Source organism: Mytilus trossulus, chromosome 12 (assembly GCF_036588685.1).
Source record: "Mytilus trossulus isolate FHL-02 chromosome 12, PNRI_Mtr1.1.1.hap1, whole genome shotgun sequence".
Taxonomy (NCBI): Eukaryota; Metazoa; Mollusca; class Bivalvia; order Mytilida; family Mytilidae; genus Mytilus; species Mytilus trossulus.
This window is the reverse complement of record NC_086384.1, coordinates 41,725,457-41,747,025: the sequence shown is the minus strand read 5'-3', so window position 1 is coordinate 41,747,025 and position 21,569 is coordinate 41,725,457. Positions and strand designations below refer to the sequence as shown.

Here is a 21,569-nt window from a genome sequence, read left to right as displayed (position 1 = left end):
TTTGCAAACTAAAACATCCAAGCAAACATAGCAAGCAGGTTAATCAAACAGGTTGTGCTTTGCTGAGATGCAGCAAATAACCAATTTAAGCCTTATGTATGACCCAGCCTAACGGTTTCAACTTTGACATTAGACAAGTTAAAGAGTAGATATGTTAACAGATATACAATGAATTCTGCATAACATACATGTTAACAACAGGATTGTTTGGTAGACATTTAATAAAAAAGAATTAATTAAACTAAACCAAAATACACTAATTTCTTTCTCTTTCTTCTTAAAAATGCTTTTTTGTCAATTTTCAAATAATCAAAAAAATCTACACAATGTTTTTCTATGGCAAACAAAATATGTTTCAAGTAAAACTGTTCCCTTATGATGGATGTCTGGATCTTTCTGCTGACGAGCTGTGTTGTTGTGGTAATCACTGAGTCGTCAGGTGTGTTTATGGTAATGTCATCCATCATGGGGGCCACCATTCATTTAGTGCTGGTGGAAAACAGAGCAAGTAGTCCTGCAGCTAGACCAACTGAAGCTAAATAGTTACTGGTGTTAGTTAAGGAAAATACAATTCTTGTTTGTAAATTACTATTGTAGCCTTGTATTCAGGATTCTAAGATGAGTTTCAAGTTTTTTATTTATTAGATTTTATTTCATTTTCTTACTTTGTTTTGTAATGACTTCCAATCTTATATACTGTAAAAGTAGAAATTTTCGTGAAGGATATAATTTCGTTTATTTCGTGGAAAGAATATATCCACTAAATTAAAACCCCAACGAAAAGTTAACCTCCATATAATATCACTTCCATTTTTTGGAAACCACGAAATTAAATCCCCATGAAATCTTATATATAGAGACTAAACCACGAAAATTTATGTTTCTACAGTATATATATCTATAGATTACAGTGCCTGCCTTGGGTAACATGTATGTTTTAAGGTGCTACCAAACACCTTGACTAAAATTAATTTGCCTTGTTTAATATTTTAATTAAACTTGGACAAAATATTTACTAAGACCCTTTGTCAAAAATATAAAAATTTCAAAAATCTTAACCACATTATTGTAACAATTTCCATTTCTTGGATTATATATAGCAGTTTGATATACACTAACTATGATAAATGTGAAGCTTATAATTTCCTTGACAAAAGAACATGAATTTTATGTTCAGCCAATTTTTACAAAGTTATCTCCCCATAGTTGTATGTACTACCTTAATGGAATACTAGTCGCTCAGAGATGGTATTATGCAATATAAAAAAGAAGATGTGGTATGATTGGCAATGAGACAACTGTCCACAAAAGACCAAAATGATACAGACATTAACAACTATAGGTCAGCGTACAGCCTTCAACAATGAGCAAAGCCTATACAATGATCATTATGATAGCATTTGTACTTATAAGATGTGGTATGAGTGCCAATGAGACAACTCTCCATCAATTGAAGCATACTGTATCTATAATATTATTTGATTATAAAATTGGAAATTAATCTTATTTTTTCAAATTTAATTTTCATATCATTTTAAAACCATGCCCCTCACTCTTCTATGCTAACTTCAGGTAAATTTTTCACAAAGATAACCCCTACCCATGGTTAAATAACCCATAAACCTACAGCAGTCACAAGAAGATATATCTATAAGGATACAATGTAGGTCCAACACTCCTGAGGAGGTAGAAAGAGCAGACAATCAGAAGTGCTAGGTAGAGGGCATTGTTGTAAAAGATGGAAAATGTTGTAGCTTCATAGTCTGCGACTTCGTTCTTTTTCCACAGAATCCTGAAAGTACAAAAAGCAAAAAGTTAGAGCAGTTCTATATGAATAAACATTTGTGGGCACCTGCAAAAAAAGAAGTGGTCTGAATATTTTCGCCATTAAGGCCAAAAAAAAATATATGTCTGTTTCCTGCTTCCAAGGCAAATAAATCAGGGTCGGTAGGTCGTTTTTTTTTTTTTTTTTTTTTTTTTGGACACCCTGTCAGATTTGCAGTCGGTTTTTTACCACCTTTGCCAAGCTAGTATCCTGTAATTCAGCGGTTGTTGTTTTTATTGTAAATGATATATATTGTTTTTCGCTTATTGTTTTGTACATTTATCAAACCACTTGTTGTCTTATTTGGATTGTTATACATTTGAGATGTCTGGATCTTTTACATAGTTTGATTTGAGGTTTGTGTTCTGCACAATCGTGAAGGCCTTACATATGTTATAGTAACTATTTAAGTAGGGACGGTATAAAAATCAATCTGTTGTTAACCCTTTCCACTGTCAATGTAACGAACTAGTGTTAAAAGGTGAAGCATCAGATATTTCAATATGCATGATAAGAGTAGATTACAAACCTCTCATCTTTTTCTTTTTTAGTCATTTTCTTGTCATCTGCAAACTTTTTAGTCATCTCCCTGGAAACAGCATCTTCTCTCTTCAGTGCTATCCTGAAAGTTAACAATGGTTCAATATTATAAGGTTTAATACAAAAGTTAAGTACATGTAGTTCATCTTTAGTAATTGATACAGTGTTCTCCCCAGGCCGTTTTAGCCCTGCGCTATTACAATTTCACCCTGTCCTATTCAACGCAAGCGCGTCACTATATTACGGACTTTTTACGGTACATCCTATTCCATGCCTGTTCCTCTTTTTTTATTACTAAACATTTAAAGTTCTCCTTTTAAATTGAAGTTAAAATCTATGTTCCTTTTTTCCTCAAGACTAAAAAAATTATGTGTGTGTCAGATTATCTTTTTGTCTACATGAAACAGTCTTCTCAGTTTTATATTTTCTGTTAAGTTTGTTGTCTAAGTTAAGAAAACTCCAGCAAAGGAAAGTAAAAATTGGTATCTAATTTTATAATAATGGAACTTAAAATGTTAGGCAAAGTTGATTACTTTCAATTTTATAAAGAAACCTTTCTTCTGACTGAAAACTTGTTACATGTATACAGCAATTTTTCAAAACCAGCAGAAAAAAGATACAAATTCAATGTTATATTAATGTCATGAATGTACTTACTTGTGTTTAAGAACAAACTTGACATTTTTGTAAGCAAGAGCTACCAGGTATGTACTTATGATGGTTCCAATAGCAAACAAAATACCAGACTGGTATAAATCCATCTGGTGGATTCTCCAAAACAACCCTGAATATAAAGAATGATAAATAAACAATTAGCAAAACAAAATACCAGACTGGTATAAATCCAACTGGTGAATTCTCCAAAACAACCCTGAATATAAAGAATGATAAACAAACAATTAGCAAAACAAAATCCCAGTTTGAGAATATTATAAATTTTATTTGTGTTTTCTCCAAAACATACCTTGAATACAAAATATTACATGTAAGTTTAATAATTAAAAAGTAAGTAAATCTTATTAGAGTTGGGCATGATATATATGTGCAAATTAACTCGGTAAACATAAGCTCTGTAGAGCTCTTTAACAACGAAGCAAGAGTTTTAAAACCTGACAGTGACACAAAAAATGCCAATATAATAATCATTTTGTTCTCCATTAATAGTTTTTCTTTTTATCTCTTATTGTTATCTTAAAATAAGGAGATAAGGATTAATTAACACTGAAAAAAGGAATAAGCATAAACATGATAAAACAAAAAAAAATGAAAAAAATGAAAACATATGGTATCAGGTAAATAACAATAGACAGTCACTGAGACAGCCTGGCAAAAAGTGGAACATTTTAATTCAATAACTAACAATCATATTATTAAGTGTTGATATATTAAATGAAAAAGAATTATTAATTGATGAGCTTTACTTTAGGTTTTTTACAATTAGACATTGTGTGTGTACTTGTGTGTTTTGATGTAAAAATCTTTAAAAAGCTGTGCCCACTGCTTTAAACAGGTTGGGGATAACCCGCCAAATGGGGAACTATTCCCCAAATGAGTAACAATCCCTCATTTGAGTAATCATTTCATAGTGTTAAAAACTAAATTTTCAAAAAATTGGGTCTTTTAAAGTAAAATGGCACATATTTATAGAAAATGGAACAACTTCTCCCAAAGAACTTTATTTCTATTATGGGTTTTAAAAATGTTAGAAGCCTAGAAAATAGTCAAATTTTCTGATTTTTCATAGGCTTGTATCTTCTCAGTAAATCAAGATAAGGATAATCATCTTTTAGAAAAGTTGCTGCAATTTTTATGAATATATGCCATTTTAAGAAATAAGACTCAGTTAAGAAAAAAATGTTTTTTAGCACTACAAAATGATTACTCAAATGAGGGATTGTTACTCATTTGGAGAACAGTTCCCCATTTGGTGGATTGTCCCCAACCTGTTAAATGGCAGAAAAATACTGCAAATGTTTTTTGTATTTTCTTTTTACTTATGGAGTATCTTCTTCATAATGACATAACCAAGATGTTTTCTATCATTTTAAGCATTTTTTTTAGGTTTTCCTAGGATATTTAATTATCATTGAAAAAAGGGGGAGGGTCAAAATGTAATTTGACATCCAATGCTACAGTCTGTCTGCTTTTGCGAATCTCCGTATTCTAGTTAATATGATATGTCTAAAAAGTAATCTTTACATCTGTTTAGTTGTAAATGAACTTTGATCTAGATTCTATAATGAAAGATGTCAGATGATTTCGAATAATTTTTGGACTTACATATTGGGATGGCTGACACGATCAAAGCATTCCCGTAAAACAAAGCTGAAGATTTTGTTGATACATTTCTGCTGAAATCTTGAAGGAGAAGCTCCTCTTCTTTAGTTAACTGTTTATTCTTTGCTGTCTTGCTTGACATTTTCGCTTGTGTTTGTGATGTGGCACGTTCGCTGACCGGTTCGACTGTGAATTTGTACACGCGTCAGAAAAAAGAACGTTACAAAGGTAGACAACTCTTGTCAGTGGCAGGTGCCCGAGGCCAGCAAAACTTGTTTTAATTTTTGAAACAAGGAAAAGTTTAAAACACTAACGAATAATTTACAAGGATAAATTTATTGATATGTCTTCCTTTTAAACAAAATAAACGAACATTTTTTTCGACTGTTTTCACTGACTGATCGTTATTGGTGTTGTTACTAATTATGTGTATCTGATTTTATGCCCTTTATGGGCCCTGTAATTTGGGAAATAAAAATATTCTATTCTATTATATCTGCATTATTTTTCACAATGCCAACCAGAACTTTAAAAACGGCCAACTCTATACTACAGTATGTGCTCGCAGTACTATACAAATCCTTGGACTAAATCATATGTTCATTAATATTTTCAAGGATTTGTATAGTAATCCTAACCTTGATATTTCAAAATATCTCTGTCATCGTATGTGTTTATTTCATTAATCCATGCATACAGTGGCGGATCAAGGGGGAGGGTTCGGACTTCCGGGGGTTGGAACCCCCTTTTTTGGACGATCAACGCATGATGCATTTGAATGGGGACATATAGTTGGAACCCCCCTTTTATCCTGGGTTGGGACCCCTTTTTAATGGCTGCATCCGCACCTGGCATAGATGTTATACCAATCTATGGTCCATACATAGACGGATCCATAGCCGGGTCTGATCGACCCGCACCTTTTGTTGGAAAACAAATGTCTGATAATATAGGCCTGGAGATCACTCCAGTGGTCTAGGACTGGAGACCCCCCCTGTTATAAAAAGTTTTGGATTCGCCACTGTCAAGCATAATCTTATAAGTGCTCTACACAGTCGGTGCTTGGTTTATTTAATACAAAATCTTAAAACGTGACAGACAGAGAAGAGAGAAAAAAGGGGGTTCAATGCACGAAACGCGTGTGGTATACCTGCAGGGAAACTCTGAAAACCTTTTAGTTCGCAAGTTATAACTTTTATAAATTTGATATTCTTAAAGAAACAACATTGAAAATCAAATACAGACCGAGGGAAATCGGATAAAACCGTAGCCATGTATGATATGTCTCTGCATGGCTCTAACATTTATGTTATGACTAAATTGAAATATAGATATTGACCGTCTTTCAATTGGTAAGACACACCTGATATGGAGTAGTGCTGGACAAAACACTCATGCTATAACAAAAGCCTCTATAAAATGTAGGATGCTACTTGGAGTGTATACTTTGCAAGCAAATAGACATAAGTTCAACCAATATGAAGTAGAACCGACATGTCCACTCTGTAAGAAAGGTCCTGAAGACAGAACTCACTTTTTAGTTCAATGCCAGCATCTTACTTTGATAAGACAACCCTTTATAGATGCCCTGAGCAAAGCTATCGAGGAAATGTCACCAGGATTATACCAACAAATAGCATCAGAACCAACTCAGCTTACACAGATCATAATGGATTGTTCGTCTTGTCACCTAGTGCTACCTCAATTTTACAATAGACTGGAATGTATTAGTAGAGGATTATGTTATGCACTCCATATTGCACGTAGTACCGCTCTGGACATTCACTACAAGTAATGTGCTTGAATTACTTGCCTGCATATCATTGACATTTATCATAACTTTAAAATTATTGAGTGATTGAAACACAGTAGAAACCATCCCGCTCTTAGTGTATATAGACTTCTTTTTTAGTTTTGTAGTAATTGTGGGACAGTGCATATATATATGTAGTGCTGAGTATTCAACACTACAGTTCTCCAAACAGTGGAGGAAAGATACACAACAACAACAACAACAACAACAACAATGCCTCAACCTTCAGTATAACATTGAGAAAGGAAACTGTGAGGAGACAACAACACGACCAACGAGCAGAAAAATAACCCAAGCGACAAGGTCACCAATGGGTCACCATCCGATGATGGACTTCTTTTAAACGTCTTCACATTAAATAAAAATCCTTTGGATGTTCGATGTGTACCGATTGATAATTAAGTCCAAAGTGAGAGCCTGTTATTCAGCGGTTGTCGTTTGTTGTTTTGTTACATATTTGTTTTTCGTTCATTTTTGTACATTGCCGTGTGTTTTATCGGTTGAATTATTTTACATTTGTCATTTCAGTGCCTGTTATAGCTGTCTATGTTGTACAAATGTATGTGCTTTGCTCATTGTTAAAGGCCGCACGACGACCTATAGTTGTTAATTTCTGTATCATTTGGTCTCTTGTGAAAAGTTGTCTTTTTATTATCACATATATAGACATAATAAGGACATGTTTACCAAAAAAAAATCTGCTTAAAGTAAAGCTATGTATAAACAATCTGAAAAAAACAAATGAATTAATTTTGGTTGGAGACGTCCTTCATGGCAAAATGTCACCAACAAATGTGAAATTTCCAATTATTGACTTTACACGATCTTACATATAATTCTTACAAACTTTTAATTTTTATATGTAAAAAGTAGGTAACGGCATACCGAGGGCAAATCAGCTATTGTGGTTATTGCCATTACAGCTCATTTAATTGCGTGTGTAGCTAAAGGTAATATCTTTGGTTATAGATAGCTTGCTATAGCTGAACCGTCAAGCCATTATTAGGTAAGGTATCCTTTCGAAGACAAGTAGCCTAGTCCTACAGACAGATAGAGTGCATGGTTATCTGTCGGACTAGTATATTCTTAAAAGAATGCAATTTATCTAACCTAACAATGACTTCACGGTTCAGCTAAGCAAGCCAGCTAACCAAAGATATTACCTTTAGCTACACACTCAATGAAATCGGCTATAATTGGTGGATGTATGTCGTATTTGTTTTTGTTTGTTTCTTAAAATATAAATCACTGAGACCATTGATTTATCTTTTTTGAATTGTTTCATGTTTGTCATGTCGGGACTTTTCCGATAGCCGACTATACGGTAATAATAATGATTATCGTATATATGGTCATACGGGGAACTATGTATAGCTGCTTTTATCACGACATATATAGTTGTGTCATATCACATCACAATATTTCTTTTGTCTTATAAACTTGACAACAAGGCCCATTCAAACTCGATTTTAAACTAATCTTGAGCTTGACTGGACACTTGTTATTCAGGAGCAGACTATGGTGTAGTCATTAGGCATCGAATCACTAATGCGGGGTACATACATTGCCGATTATTGGTCCCGTTTGAGATCAGACAGCGATATACCGTCGGACACGAAAAGTGAAAAAGTCGGATTAGTATCCTCAATTATCTTGAATGTCGTATTATTGTCTGAACGCAGTCGTTTTAGTTCGTAACAGATTCCTACTGGTCGGGAAGGGTCCGAATAGTTCGGCAAAGCACCCCGACAGTTAGGTGCGTCCCGTAACATTCGGGGAAACTCAGCCGATTTTGTCTAGTCGAATTACAATCGTGCCTATGTCGTGACAGATTCTGCTGTATCGGTTCGAGTTCCTAACAATGTTCTGTGTATTCGTGACGGTGTCCTGTGGAACGGTAATGATATGGAGAAATTTTTCATTGCTGTTTTTTTGCCGATTGAGTCCAGATTGCATCCAGATCTAGTCGATTGCGAACTGTTTTTGCCGAAACCGTCCCGTTATTAATTCTAAATTCGTTAATGATGCCCACGTCAGAGTACCGACAATTACAGTATACAATACGACTGAGACCAGACAAAGCCGTTAGAGCGGACCGTAATAGGATTACGTTCCGACAGTACCTGATCATCCCAAGAATGCCGACAGTTTTCGAACGGATAACTTCCGTCAGCATCGGTTCACTGTCTTGTCACTATCTGATCTCTGTCGGAATACATTCGATAGAATCGGGACGCAGTCGTGACAGACTCGGTCGAATTTTACCTGACGAAAAATATAAATCGGACTAGAAGCGGATTTAGAACGGGATTATTGGGATGAATTCGCTAGGAAACGGTGGAATATCGACGCTTCCCGTGAACAATATCTGATTGTTGTCGTGATTAAAAAAAAAATTACAAATTTTAATTTAAGTTTGAATTTCCATCCACAATTATAGGATCTTGATTAGACTTTTAATAAATTTTAATCGGGAATGGTACTGTCAAGGACGGCAGTATAAATCGGGAATGTGTGACCCCAGCTTAAGGGCATACGCTGCAGTTTTGATCCTGTATTTACAAGTTCATGAAAATTTGCATATAGGCTTTTTTTTACCCGATTAAATCAAATATGTAATAAAAAATATACCTTCATGTGCTGTTTTTTTTTTAGTAAAATGAGGTCGAAATTTTGTATATTTGCTCTAAATTCAGATTTGTGGCCGTAATTTCTTTTTCGAAAGAAAGACATAACTTTTTTGTTATAAAAGATAAACACAAATTGTTTTTGTTAAATATTCGGTAATTTCTGTATTTTATAAGTATTCTAAAAAATATGCAATTTTTTTCAGAAATAACTCATATTTATCAAATGTTCATGAAGTTATAGTTATTGACCAAGTAAGTCGGTATATGGGATTTAATCTGCACAGCACGAGATGACCCAATAACCCGAACGACGTAGGATTTAATCTGCACAGCACGAGATGACCCAATAACCCGAACGACGTAGGAGTTCGGGTTATTGGGTCATCTCTCGCTGTGCAGATTAAATTACATATTTCGATTTGATTGGCCAATAACTGTTTTAACACATGACGCAATCAATTTACGTGAACGTTTTAGAAATATTGACGCCATTCCGCAATACACGGATCCTAGGAAAGATTCTTGTAGGGTAAAGAAAGGGGGAAATACGACTTTGGTAAGTTTAAAATTAAATTTATTTTTTTTATATTTAGACTCATTCTAAAACTGCGATTTAATGGTATATTTTTTTTTTTTATCGTTTCCGTTAAATTTATTCCCAATTTTTTTTTAATTGGTGACGATTAAGACTTTGACAAACTGTGTACTTTCAAATCGGTGTATGAATAAAAAAAAAAAACATAACTGCAAGGGTTATTGAGTTTAAATTAGATTAATTGCTTTTGAATTTTTTTCCCTCAATAATATGCTTTGAGAAAAAAAGAACCGAGGAAGATATTATATTACCAAAATTTAAAATGTTAAATAAACAGAAAAAAAAACGTTTCTCTTTCAAAACCATTTACTCCCCGCACCCCCCCCCCCCCCCCCACACATACATTTTTTTTATCTACTGTATTACTTTTTAAGACACGTCCATCTAAATGAAGTATAGTCCCTTTATAGAAGAGATATTCAAAAAGTCGTTATAAATTCCATTGAGTCTGAAACTAATCAGATTTCTTTTATTCGGATATTCTTAGATACAATTCTTTTTCGGCAGAAATTAACAAAAAATGTTTTAACTATCTTTTTAACTTTAAAACACTGATTTAGATTTACGTTGTACACAAAATTTAATAAAATAGTTCATGTCCCAGCTTAGATAAATCAAATAATGGAGACGGATTTATATAAGTTTTTCTTGTTTCCGAATCCCTGTATTTCATATTGTATAATTATATTTTGTGCACTTCTTGAAATAAAATATTGTTTAAACTAAATAATGGAATGAGAAACCTTTCTTTTTCCTATTTTGAAACTACGATGTTTGTACGAAGTTCAACTTTGTCGTAATTTCAAGGCAGATGGCAGATTCAGGGGTGGGGCGAACAGGTCGTTAACCCTTGGATTTTACAAAGTATCGTGGTTTAGCTTAAAATCGTCAAAATTGTGTTTTAGTCTCGCTACACTCGGGGATATTTTTTTAAATTTTGATAGAATAACGCCCCTTTCAAAATCCAAGAACCGCCCCTAAAGGTAAAAATAGATTTGAACTGTGCAGTATATCTGAGGTAGTTAATGCACACCTTAGCTGTGCATTATCCAGATTATAGCACAGTAAGAACAAAGAGATTTTACTCTTGCCATGTGTTAATTGAGGGGAAAACGTCATTTTTTACTGTATGTTTATCATAATTAAAAGAAATCCTCTATTTACAGTTTTATAAAATTTGGGTCACATAATCTCCCTGCAAAATGAAACAAATTGCCGTTTTGAAAATAGGGGTCCATGAACTCGTTTTCAAGTTAAATCAGTTTGAATAATAAAAATCAGTCAAAAAATGGATCTTTTCCCGATATGTCACAGTTTGACGTCGCGAAAATAACATTTTACGTTAGCCACGTCATTACATCCCTTGATAACTGTATCGTTCTTGTTACGAGTTCCGTTCCGGGATAAAATTTCAGGGGCTTTCCCTTGACACCATTTGCGAGTATGGTCCTGAGGAAACGATAATAGTCCTGAGGAAGGGGACGATAAATGGCTGGCACATGTTAGGAGAGAGCCATATCTCTTGCACGTGAAAGACATCCTTGTAGAGTTCGAAAATGAACAGACTAATGTCGCTACAAGGCAGCACACGCACCCGCAAATTTGAAAGTGATTGATATAAGTTGCAAAACTTGTTTCCCAACCAACTATAAATAACTATGTTTAAACTAGGTTTGAACTAAGGAGCAGACCCGTTTTAAGCCATCTACCGGACCGAAGGCTATTTCAACTCTCGTTTATTTTCTGTATTTTCTTTATACGCGCTAGTCTTTCCGTATTAATCATGCTTTTTGTTTTAATCATGCTTTTTGATTGAAACCCAAAACTTGACAACAGAAAGGGATATAACGAATTAGGAAATATAAACACCGTGTCATGTTCTTGTGTTTTGCAGACCGCATTAAGATCAGAGTGACCGTTTCGGAGTTGAAAACTGAATATTCTGATTCAGACGCCATATTTATTTTTCATGATACATGCAGTTCTGCCGTCGTTTTAAAAAAATGCTAAAATCGTTTGATAAAAAATATAAAACCGACAGGCGCGCTTAGGTATCGGATCCCCCTTTTTCATACTGTCATCAAAGTGAGAGGGTTAGCGCTATAAAACCATGCAGGTAATCCACCATTTTCTACATTTGAAAATGCCTGTTCCCAATCAGGAATATGACAGTTCTTGTCCATTCGTTATTGATGTGTTGTTATTTGATTTTGCCATGTAATCATGGACTTTCAGAATCGATTTTCTTCTAAGATCAGTATTTTTGTGATTTTACTTTTTTTTCCAACACAGTCAATTTTATTTGATGGTTTAACTTGCTTTCACTCTTTAACTGTGTTCTCAATCATGCTCTTGTCCATTTTAGTTTCGCGATAACAATTATATGAGTTATATCTCTTTAAACTAAGAGGGCAAAAACGGCTGACCATTCCCTTCGCATCTGTGATATAAAAGGGTTAGTAATGGATTGTGACTAGATATACGACACATTTAAAACATACTGTATATTACTTTTATATATTTCGAAGTTTAGTATATGACGTCTATTATCACTGAAATGGTGCACATTTTGTCTAGGGACCAGCTGCATGGAGCATACCTCCGGGAGCGGGATTTTCTCGCTGTAATGAAGACCCATTGGTGACCTTTACTGTTTTCCGCACCAAGGTCGTGTTGTTGACTCTTGGACACCTTCCATTCCCATTCTTTATTTAATCGTTGAATTCTATTAGCATTTTTTTGTTGTCACCGCAACTTCTTCTGTCCGTCAACTTATGTGTACATAGTTATTCCAGATAACTTCTCCTGCAGTTTAAATGATAGTTTTTTTTAAGATTGCATAAAAGGTGCTTAGTGTTTCCGCATAACTCCTCATACAGTTTGAATGCTAGATAGTTTCACTTTTCTGGATGTTTATATATATATATTGAAGGTTTCAATGTGGTTAGTGTTTTGGTTTTCGTCCAGCCTGCTATGACTTTTGTCGCAAAAGCGAGACATAGCGATCCTATAGCGATCCTACATTCCGTCGTCGTCGGCTTCCACAAATATATATGCACTCGCGCGGTTGTTTAATGTTTTGGAAATTTCGCTTGCATCTGCAGGGGCACAATTTGTGTCTCCTAGATACTATAAATTATCAATGCAGGTTCTACATTGACATTTTTTGATACAGTTCATACCCGTAGCCAGGGGGGTTCGGGGGGTTCGGACGAACCCCCCCTTGAAAACAAATAAGCACTGTTAAAGTCGATGCTCTGTCCGAATTGTGACTGTTAAAGTCGAGTTTGTGAGTCAAACGAACCCCCCTTTGGAAATTCCTGGCTACGGGCCTGCAGTTGTGCGGGGAATCACTTTGTCTTGGTTTTTTAGTTTGCTTTTTTTTAATATCATTATAGTTACGTCGCAGTTCTGTTTAGACATTTCAAAATCACAGGAAATAATTTAATTATTTTTTCCTACGCATATGTATGTCTTCGAATTTAGTAAAACTTTATTTATATTAGCCTTGTATATATACATGTATGATGACGTAGGTTCTGTAAACCAAATTTATTACTTAACAATTGCGCGTTCTCGATCCAGGACTATCAACATCTCATCTACAAGAAAAGTCAGGCTTTAGATTAACCAGGATGCCATGCGGCCAAATATTTTCCATGGCAGGAACACAGCCACTTAACGAAAACATATGGGTCTCAACCAATTTGGCAAAAATCGATAGAAGATGAAGTCATATAAGCAATAAAAACTGTCCACAGATCAAATAAATACACTGAGACCTTAGTCCATCACATTCATTCATCAATCATTACAATCCATCATTACCAGTCACGTCTCAGTCCTTACAGCTGAACGGACGTGCTGGGTCAGCTCTCCTTTACCCGCTATCTTCGATGAGGGTTTATTGCTAGATGGTCAACGACATACTACTTAAGATGACAGAAACCAATCCATGCCGTACAGAGAGACGTGGTAGTGGCGTACCCGCGTTAACATGCACTCCAAGGGAGTGTTATGCCGATTAACGTCCGAGGGCTGTATCCTAGGCGTTGGGTGATACGACCTTCATTTCACTGCCTAACGGCTTTGGTCCTGATAACGCTTCCTGTCATCTTTAGAACTACGTCCACGATTCATCTACCAGTACTCCATCATCGAGGCTAGAGGGCTGCCAAGCTGACCAAACTGGCCCTGAAAGCAGCCGTTGTGAAGTAAAGAAAACAACAAAATAGTCAAAAAGAAAAACAACTCACCAAAACCAAGATGGCGGCCTCCATTTGGCGTCCTTTGCTACCTGTTCCTGACCCACGGCACATAATATTCAAACGCTCACCAATCGCCTTCGGGTACCGAGCCGACCGTGCGAGGGCTGAAAAGCCAGTCAAGCACGGTCGTTAAACACTTCCATATATACAATCAGATAGGTTAAATCATATGTTGAGTCAGATAATGAAACGTTTATTCAAAATATAAAGAAGGCCCTGATTAACTCAACAGTGAAACCAAAACCTTACCATTAACACCAAATTATAACGTATTTAACAGTAATTGTCAGGGGGACCGGTAGTGCACTTTGATTGCCAAAATAAAAGAAAACAATTTCATGTTTATCACGATTTGTATGAATTTCCAGCATGAGTAAAGGCAACAGCAGCATACCGATGATCAAAGGCTTAAATCGATTGAGATAAAACAAACCGTGTTACAAACTTAAACCGAGGGAAACAAATCAAAAGGAAAACAACGGAACAACAGGAACACTGAGGTGCACTAAAAACCCCAACATACATTGAAACGGACTATTTGATAGCAAATGCCATATTCCTGACTGCGTCCTGGATATTTTAAGAAAAATGTTGGGTTGAACCTGATTTCATGGCTAGCCAAACCTCCCGTTTATTAGGCAATGTTAAAATGTATTGCTAAAATGACAATCTAAGTGAAAAGAGTACATCACAAACAGTCGTTCAAATTGCTTGTGCCAAGCTACGCTCGACAGTATTTATTCCGATTTCTGAAAAGAAAGGAAAAAAGTAACCGTTCCTGTTTAAGGGGATATATAAAAAAAACATCGAGTTATCCGGCATTTCATCCTTCCTCCGCGTGTATCTTATTTAACAATGCATAGGCAGACTGAAAGAAAATACAATGTATATGCAATCAATTAAGTATACATAGGCAAATATTTCAGATAACAAAAAAAATAACATAATAAAATTTGAAGATAACAAAAAACAAAACATGCAAAATTCAACAGAATCAATAAAAGGGTAGCTTCAAGTATACTTATATAATCAAAAGATGTCTTCAAAAGTAGATTTTAAAGTTGTTTGTAATAATATCAATAACAATGCCGAAAAACTAGATCCAGTGCAATGGGTGATATATATAAGAGTTACACACCAGAAATGTTGATTGGTATATATATATTAATTATTGGAATTGCCCCCCCCCCCAAAAAAAAAAAAAAAAACCAACAAAAAACATAACAAACCCAAAACCAAAACAAAACCAAAACAACAACAACAACAACAACAACACCAAAATCAAAGATTAGCTAAAGTTCGGTTAATAGAAACAAACAAATCAACAAAGAACACCAAAAGAATTTCTTCAGTTCTTTCCTTTCAAGTTGAACCAAGGTGAGAAGAAATCTATCGCTGTCTGTTTTTACAACTTGTCACATGCTTGACATCAACAGTACGACAGGGAGGCTGGAGATGTGTTAAAATAATGCGTTTTTGTTATAACTATATCAGTAACAACTCTCTATATAGATATTCTTACCAAACAGGGTTATTTCATTTTGAACAATACCGAAACTACAAATCTGATCTGTTTTAGCGGAAACAAACTGTATAAAATATTCATGAAGTTGAAAACAAAATCACAAGAAAATATCAACAGCACTTTTATTCTTATCTGAAATAGATATGTTAAAAGTTGTTACCAGATGAAGTTGAAACAAAATCAAACCCGACTCGTAAGAAAAATGTTAATCTATACAGTACTGTGAGTTCCTCGAGTCGTGAAACAACCAGCTAGAGGTATATATAGTTCTCGTATAACCAACAAAAAGATAAAAAAAAAAAAAAACGGGGCCGTGCACGAAAAGAAAAATCATCGGACAGATCTGTTTTTACTATTCTGAGCCGAATACGAAGTCTTGGAAAACATTATCAGATTGATTGATTGATTATGGGTTGCTTAACGCTTTACTATTGTTGTAATTAAAGGCGATTTACTGAACCAGTAAAGGTTTAAAATGAAGCTAGAATAGATATAGGAAGATGTGGTATGAGTGCCAATGAGACAACTCTCCATCCAAATAACAATTTAAAAAGTCAACCAAAGCCTGCAATCTGTGGTAAGGTTGGTGTTAGAAAACTTTAAGTGTGTTTGATACGACTAGTATATAATCTATATATTTGCGCTAATTTGTAAAAAATAAAATAAGAATAATCTTCAACTAGCTGTCATCAAACTGTATTTTAAAAATACCATAAAAATTAAAAATATTTTTTTTCTAGGTTTTACAAAATTTATAAACGTGACAAGAGACTGTGGTATTTGAAACAAACTTTATGATTTATCATTTACTTTCTCATTTAATTGGAATAAATATTGATAAAGCTCTGTCTAAAAAGGAACAAAAATTATCATGGTGACCTAATTATGTGATTACAAAAGTGAGATTTTGCAACATTCAGGCAAAATATTTGCAAAAGCCGAAATACTTTTAATTACACATTTTATTTATTTGTTTTTATTAAACTGTATAAATCAATTTGCAATATATACTTAATTTTGTGCATAAGTCGTTAATTTGAAAATTAAGCGATAAGAAATAGATTTTTGTCATCTTAACAAAAAGATGATGGGGCTCTACAAGCAATTCATTTTGATAAATGTAGATGTGTAATAACTTGTCATTTAATAATTGTCTAATTTTTGTGTAAACATGGAAATCTCAGGTATCATATAAAAATCGAAATTGATGGACATGATAAGGTACCCAAGTTTTTCTGAAACAATTAAAGTATGCCTAGGGGTACTTTGATCTTGCACCTCATTAAATCACGTGATAAGTTATTAACTAAATCAAGAAAATTATGGGATGTATCAACCAATCATTGACGTCATACTGCGCATGTTCGATTAAAGTTCCAAACCGCGACGCTGGGGGAAAAGACAGGGCATCCTAATTACCATTCAAAAATCATACTAAAAACGCATGCCAGCGCAAAATATATGGTGAAATCACGGAATCAGACATTTAAGACTTCATTTTTTGTGTGACATGCCTGGTGGAAAGTTTGACGACGAAGAAAACGTGGAAATGGAAGAGGAGGCCGGCGAAGGTAAAAACCAATCAGACATTGTTTAATTAGCCATCGATAACAATATAGGATTTCACCTACTGAAATGTGAAATAGTTAGCTATAGAATAGTTCAGACCATAGATTTATGATCCATTTAGCAATAGACATACTCTTCAGTCAAATTTATTTTGTTTGTATACCATGTTTTAGTGTTTAAACACGACCAAACCACGAGTCTGGAATCCCCCTTTGTTCATTTGCATATTCGTGGTAAATACGGCCTATTTTGAGGGTATTCCCCAGGTTTTAAGCGTTTTGAACTTGGCTGGTATTAAAACTATGCGTGAAAATTGAAGTGAAATGTTCATTTTGATATTTGGGAGAATTTTGTTATTCTTTTAATTTTCAAACGACGGGATAAATATCTGGATATATATCAATGGTGTCGGCTTATCACTGCGCATGACCAAAGTTATTTTAATTAATGAGGTCAAACTTGCAACACTTGTTGTGATACACAACGAAAACACTTGATTGATTATCAAAAAGATGTTGACTTGTAAATATGTTTTAGTGATTAAATATTACAATATGGAAGAAGAAGCACTTGAAGGAAGCTTTATACAAGAACATTCAATCTATGAATGATTTATAAATAGAACAGCACATGTCTATTTTCATTTTCACTTCAAGCTTGTGCAAGGCACCAACCAGTTTATTTGGAATTTGGGGCTCAGGTTTTTTGTTTTTATAAAAAAAAAAGTGTAATTATATTGCACACATCAAATGAATATTTTATAATATTTCGAAAAAAAATTGATAAATTATTTATACAGTGAGGTGTTGAACGTTTAAATGGGGATTCACTCTATGTAATTTGGTAACATTTGCTGTTATAAATAGCTTGAGTTGTTTATCCCCCATTAATATAAGATTACTTGTGCAGCCTTAGAGATTAAATATGAAGTCTGCAGTTCAAATCCTTAAAAATGTGTTTTATTAATTTTGTACATGGAAAAAATTTGGGTTTGCTACAAATATTCAAATGACCTTCTAACCCAAATAAAACCGGTAATCAAACATTAAATTATATGACACAAATCAATACTCAGTTTTTAAATTAATAATAAACAAAAAAGATACAAGTGGGATTAGGCCATGGAAAATTAATATTTGGTTTCCCCTAACATGGGAAAATTTAAAGACCCGGCAGGCTTTTTTTTTTTTTTTTTAACCATGCATAATTTTATATCTATATGTTTTGTTTCTACAACAGAACTTTAATCTTTCATATTTCCAACAAATTTTTTTTGAGAAAAATTAAATGACCCGGCGATAAAACAATGACCCGGTTGGGTTAGGGGAAACCATGAATTATTTTTCCATGGCCTTATATGTTGATTTCAGACTCCAAGAATTCAGCACTCTGTCTATCGTCTAAATCACCAACTCCACCCCTTACCCCTGCAACAGAGTTGGTCTGTATGGGCATCACTTGTAAGTAATGGTTCCCTGCTTCAGCTTAATTTTGCATGTTTGGTTAGATGGAGCCCAGTACATGTTAGATGATCTTATCTTTTAATTTCATTGCCATTGGGAAAGAAGCAACAACAATAATTTGTTTACACTACAGTGGTTGGTACAAATTAATATGCAAATGTCATATATACTATTATAGGTTTATGAATTAGGAATATGTAATGAGACTCTGATCATTCTGACTAACTTATTTTTGTTGCACTTTATGCCCAATAATTAAGAATGGATACAAATTTCACTACTTTACCAAAATGAAAAGACCTGTGTTCATAGTATCAGTGTTGATCCTTAATTTTGTCACTCAAAATGTTTAATATTAACAATAAAGTTTTATTGCTGCTTTGAAAACTTGAAATGGGACAAAATTTTCAGCCTCCAATTTGCTAAAAGGAAACATTTTGAGCCGATGAAGAATCAGTTCCTTATACATTGTACCTACATGATATGCATGTACCTATCATCCTTCCTATCTTTTTTTTAGGGAGGAATACATACACATACTTTTGTTTGCCCATAAAAGTTAGAATTTATAGCTTTTAAATGTTGATGCAAGTGATGCATGTCCAGTTTTTGCACAATGTCATATGATAGCCGAAAGGACAAAAAAACTAAAAATCAAGTTTTTCTGCCTCTTGCAATAAAACAGAGGGTGTACATGTACCCAGTGAAGGCCTAAATTAAATTTTTATTGCATAATACACTGTGTCATTCATAGTTATTCGTCAAAGGGTAAAAATGTTTCAAGGGTTACTTTTGGTTGGTCTGGAGCCAAAAAAAATACACTCTCTGCTTGCAATAGTAGTTTATACATGTAGAAATGGAGTTTTAGATCATTCAACTTATTAATTTTTTTTTAATTTCGGTATGTTTCTATATATATATACTCAAGACATATTTTGTAATGTTTACTGTTATGAGATGGTGGTAGATACATGTATTATTATTTCTCTTGCTTGTGTCATGATGTGATATGAAATTGCAATTAGAACACTTAAGACGGCAACCAGCAAATGACCAGTTTTTTGTTTTATGATCTTCCATGTATGTACATGTAGTCTGTACAATGTATATAAACGTGATACATGTACAACACTGGCTAGAAGTTTATTTGAAAATTTGGGTGACAAAAATTGTTCTCCCCCGAAATTTTTCAAAAAGCACCATTGAAATCAACATCCATATTGTTTTGTCAGATTTAACAAAAAATATAGCACCTGGGTCTCTATAAAATCTATTATAAAATATTCAAGATAGTATTAGATCATGATTGTGCTTTAAGGCCCTTGGGAGAACACTGACTTATGAAATGGACAAATTTCCTGGACATATGATATAACCAGACTTCACTGGAGGTTTTATATATAATTTCACTTCTGGACTTCTGTCCAACAATGTCAAAAATTGCTTATTTGACTTTCAAATTATTGTTCCATGTTAATAGTACAGCTATTTAGACATCTTTGACAACAATTCTTGAACCATAGACAATGCTAGACCACCTAGGCTTGCTAGACCAATTAGTCTTACTAGATCATTGCGTCTATTTCATGTACGAAAACTTGTTTATCTGTACTTACTGTTGATTAATGTATTACATGTGTTGTGTGAATTACAAAAATACTTACAGTACCTGTAATGATAATTTGATTGAGTTTTTTTATTTTGAACAATATAACAAGGCTCGCTACATGTATATGTACATGTTTTACTTTTGTATAATTTTATTTGTAGACCTGTTTATTTATTATTTTTAGAATGTTTTACATTTTACCAATATATTTTCACCCTTTTTGTATGTATGCATGAACATCCACAATATTTACTATTTTGAACTTTTGAAATTTTAATATATTTAAGTTTTAACTATGTGTATATTTTGAAAATAAAAGGTTGTAGGATTGTGGAATGAAGCATACAAATATGGTGTGTCCTAATGGAATAGATGTTTAGATAAGTCAACAAATATTTTTGTACAGTCTTCAACATTGAGCAAAACCTATACATGTACCATACAAATTGTCTGTTGAAAAAACCCCAAACATGATGAAATGTGAAACAATTTAAACAAAAAACCAACAACCTGATTTATGAGATAATTAAAAAAACAACCAAATATGACAGATAAGAAAACAACCAAAGACAACCACTGAACATTTATATGTATGAACATCAATATCTAAAAAATATGTGAAAATTACTAAAAGTTTGTTATTTTTAAAAATAAGAATGTTAAGATGATTGCCAATGAGACCATTTTCCACCTGAGATCAAATGATGTGGATGCATAAGCACATATGGGTCACTGTACCCCTATGCTAGTTCATAAGTATTTTCCCTTAAGATATTAATAACTTATGGAACAATCTCCATTGGTAGATATCCATAAAAAATTGGTCTACATTTGTCAGGGTTTTTTTTTTTACGATAGCTGATTTTTCGTAAGGGTCATTTCTCTAAATATACATATAAAATATCTTTTGTTTTACAGACGAAAGTTTTGAAGATGAAGCCGCTTCAGAAAAAAAAGTAAAAAAGAGGAAAAAGAAAGATGGAGAACGACAGAAAAGAAAAAAGAAAAAGAAGAAACACGATGATGAAGTTGAGGTTGGTATTATTTGTACATTATATATTTGTTAAATATATAATATCTTTGGAAATTCCTTAAAATAGATGTTTGTTTTTACAATATAAAAAAGTCTCACTAATTTATAACTCTTCATCAATTTGATATATGTTATATAAAACTGCCTCTTGAAACAATTGAACTGTCAACTGGTACTGATAGCATTTGATGAGAAATGTAAACATGGTATTGGATTCCTCTATCACACTAAAAGGGCATGGTAACTTATTTGAAAAAGGGGATCTAGAGCGCCCAAAAATCTATAAAAAGGCACCGAGAGTGTATGGGCATGAAAACTGAAATTTAATTTTTGGAAAGGCTTCTATTTAAGGGCATTTTTAAGACAATGGTGTCATCTAAAGAAGTGGAAAAAAGGACATGGCGTCATTTAAAAACAGCATG

At 33.7% G+C, this 21,569-nt stretch overlaps 2 protein-coding genes across 15 annotated transcripts in view; one reads left to right on the top strand and one right to left on the bottom strand.

Annotated features, from left to right (window-relative positions):
* Nucleotides 1-203: 203 nt before the first annotated feature.
* LOC134692103 (translocon-associated protein subunit gamma-like) lies at nucleotides 204-4,879 on the bottom strand. Its single transcript, XM_063552513.1, has 5 exons — nucleotides 4,646-4,879; nucleotides 3,023-3,149; nucleotides 2,355-2,447; nucleotides 1,661-1,792; nucleotides 204-546 (listed from the first exon to the last, which is right to left on the bottom strand). The coding sequence occupies exons 1-5, from the start codon at nucleotides 4,782-4,784 to the stop codon at nucleotides 480-482; spliced, it is 558 nt and encodes a 185-aa protein (XP_063408583.1). The 5' UTR covers nucleotides 4,785-4,879; the 3' UTR covers nucleotides 204-479.
* Nucleotides 4,880-16,806: 11,927 nt separating this feature from the next.
* The window catches only part of LOC134692101 (chromodomain-helicase-DNA-binding protein 5-like), a 43,781-nt gene continuing 39,018 nt past the window's right edge, over nucleotides 16,807-21,569 (top strand). For all 14 annotated transcript variants that reach the window (XM_063552504.1, XM_063552512.1, XM_063552500.1 and 11 more), the window contains exons 1-2: nucleotides 16,807-17,044; nucleotides 21,033-21,148. In XM_063552504.1, coding sequence (XP_063408574.1) covers nucleotides 16,984-17,044; nucleotides 21,033-21,148 — 177 coding nt within the window. In that variant the 5' untranslated portion in view covers nucleotides 16,807-16,983. The remainder of the gene's footprint in view (nucleotides 17,045-21,032; nucleotides 21,149-21,569) is intronic.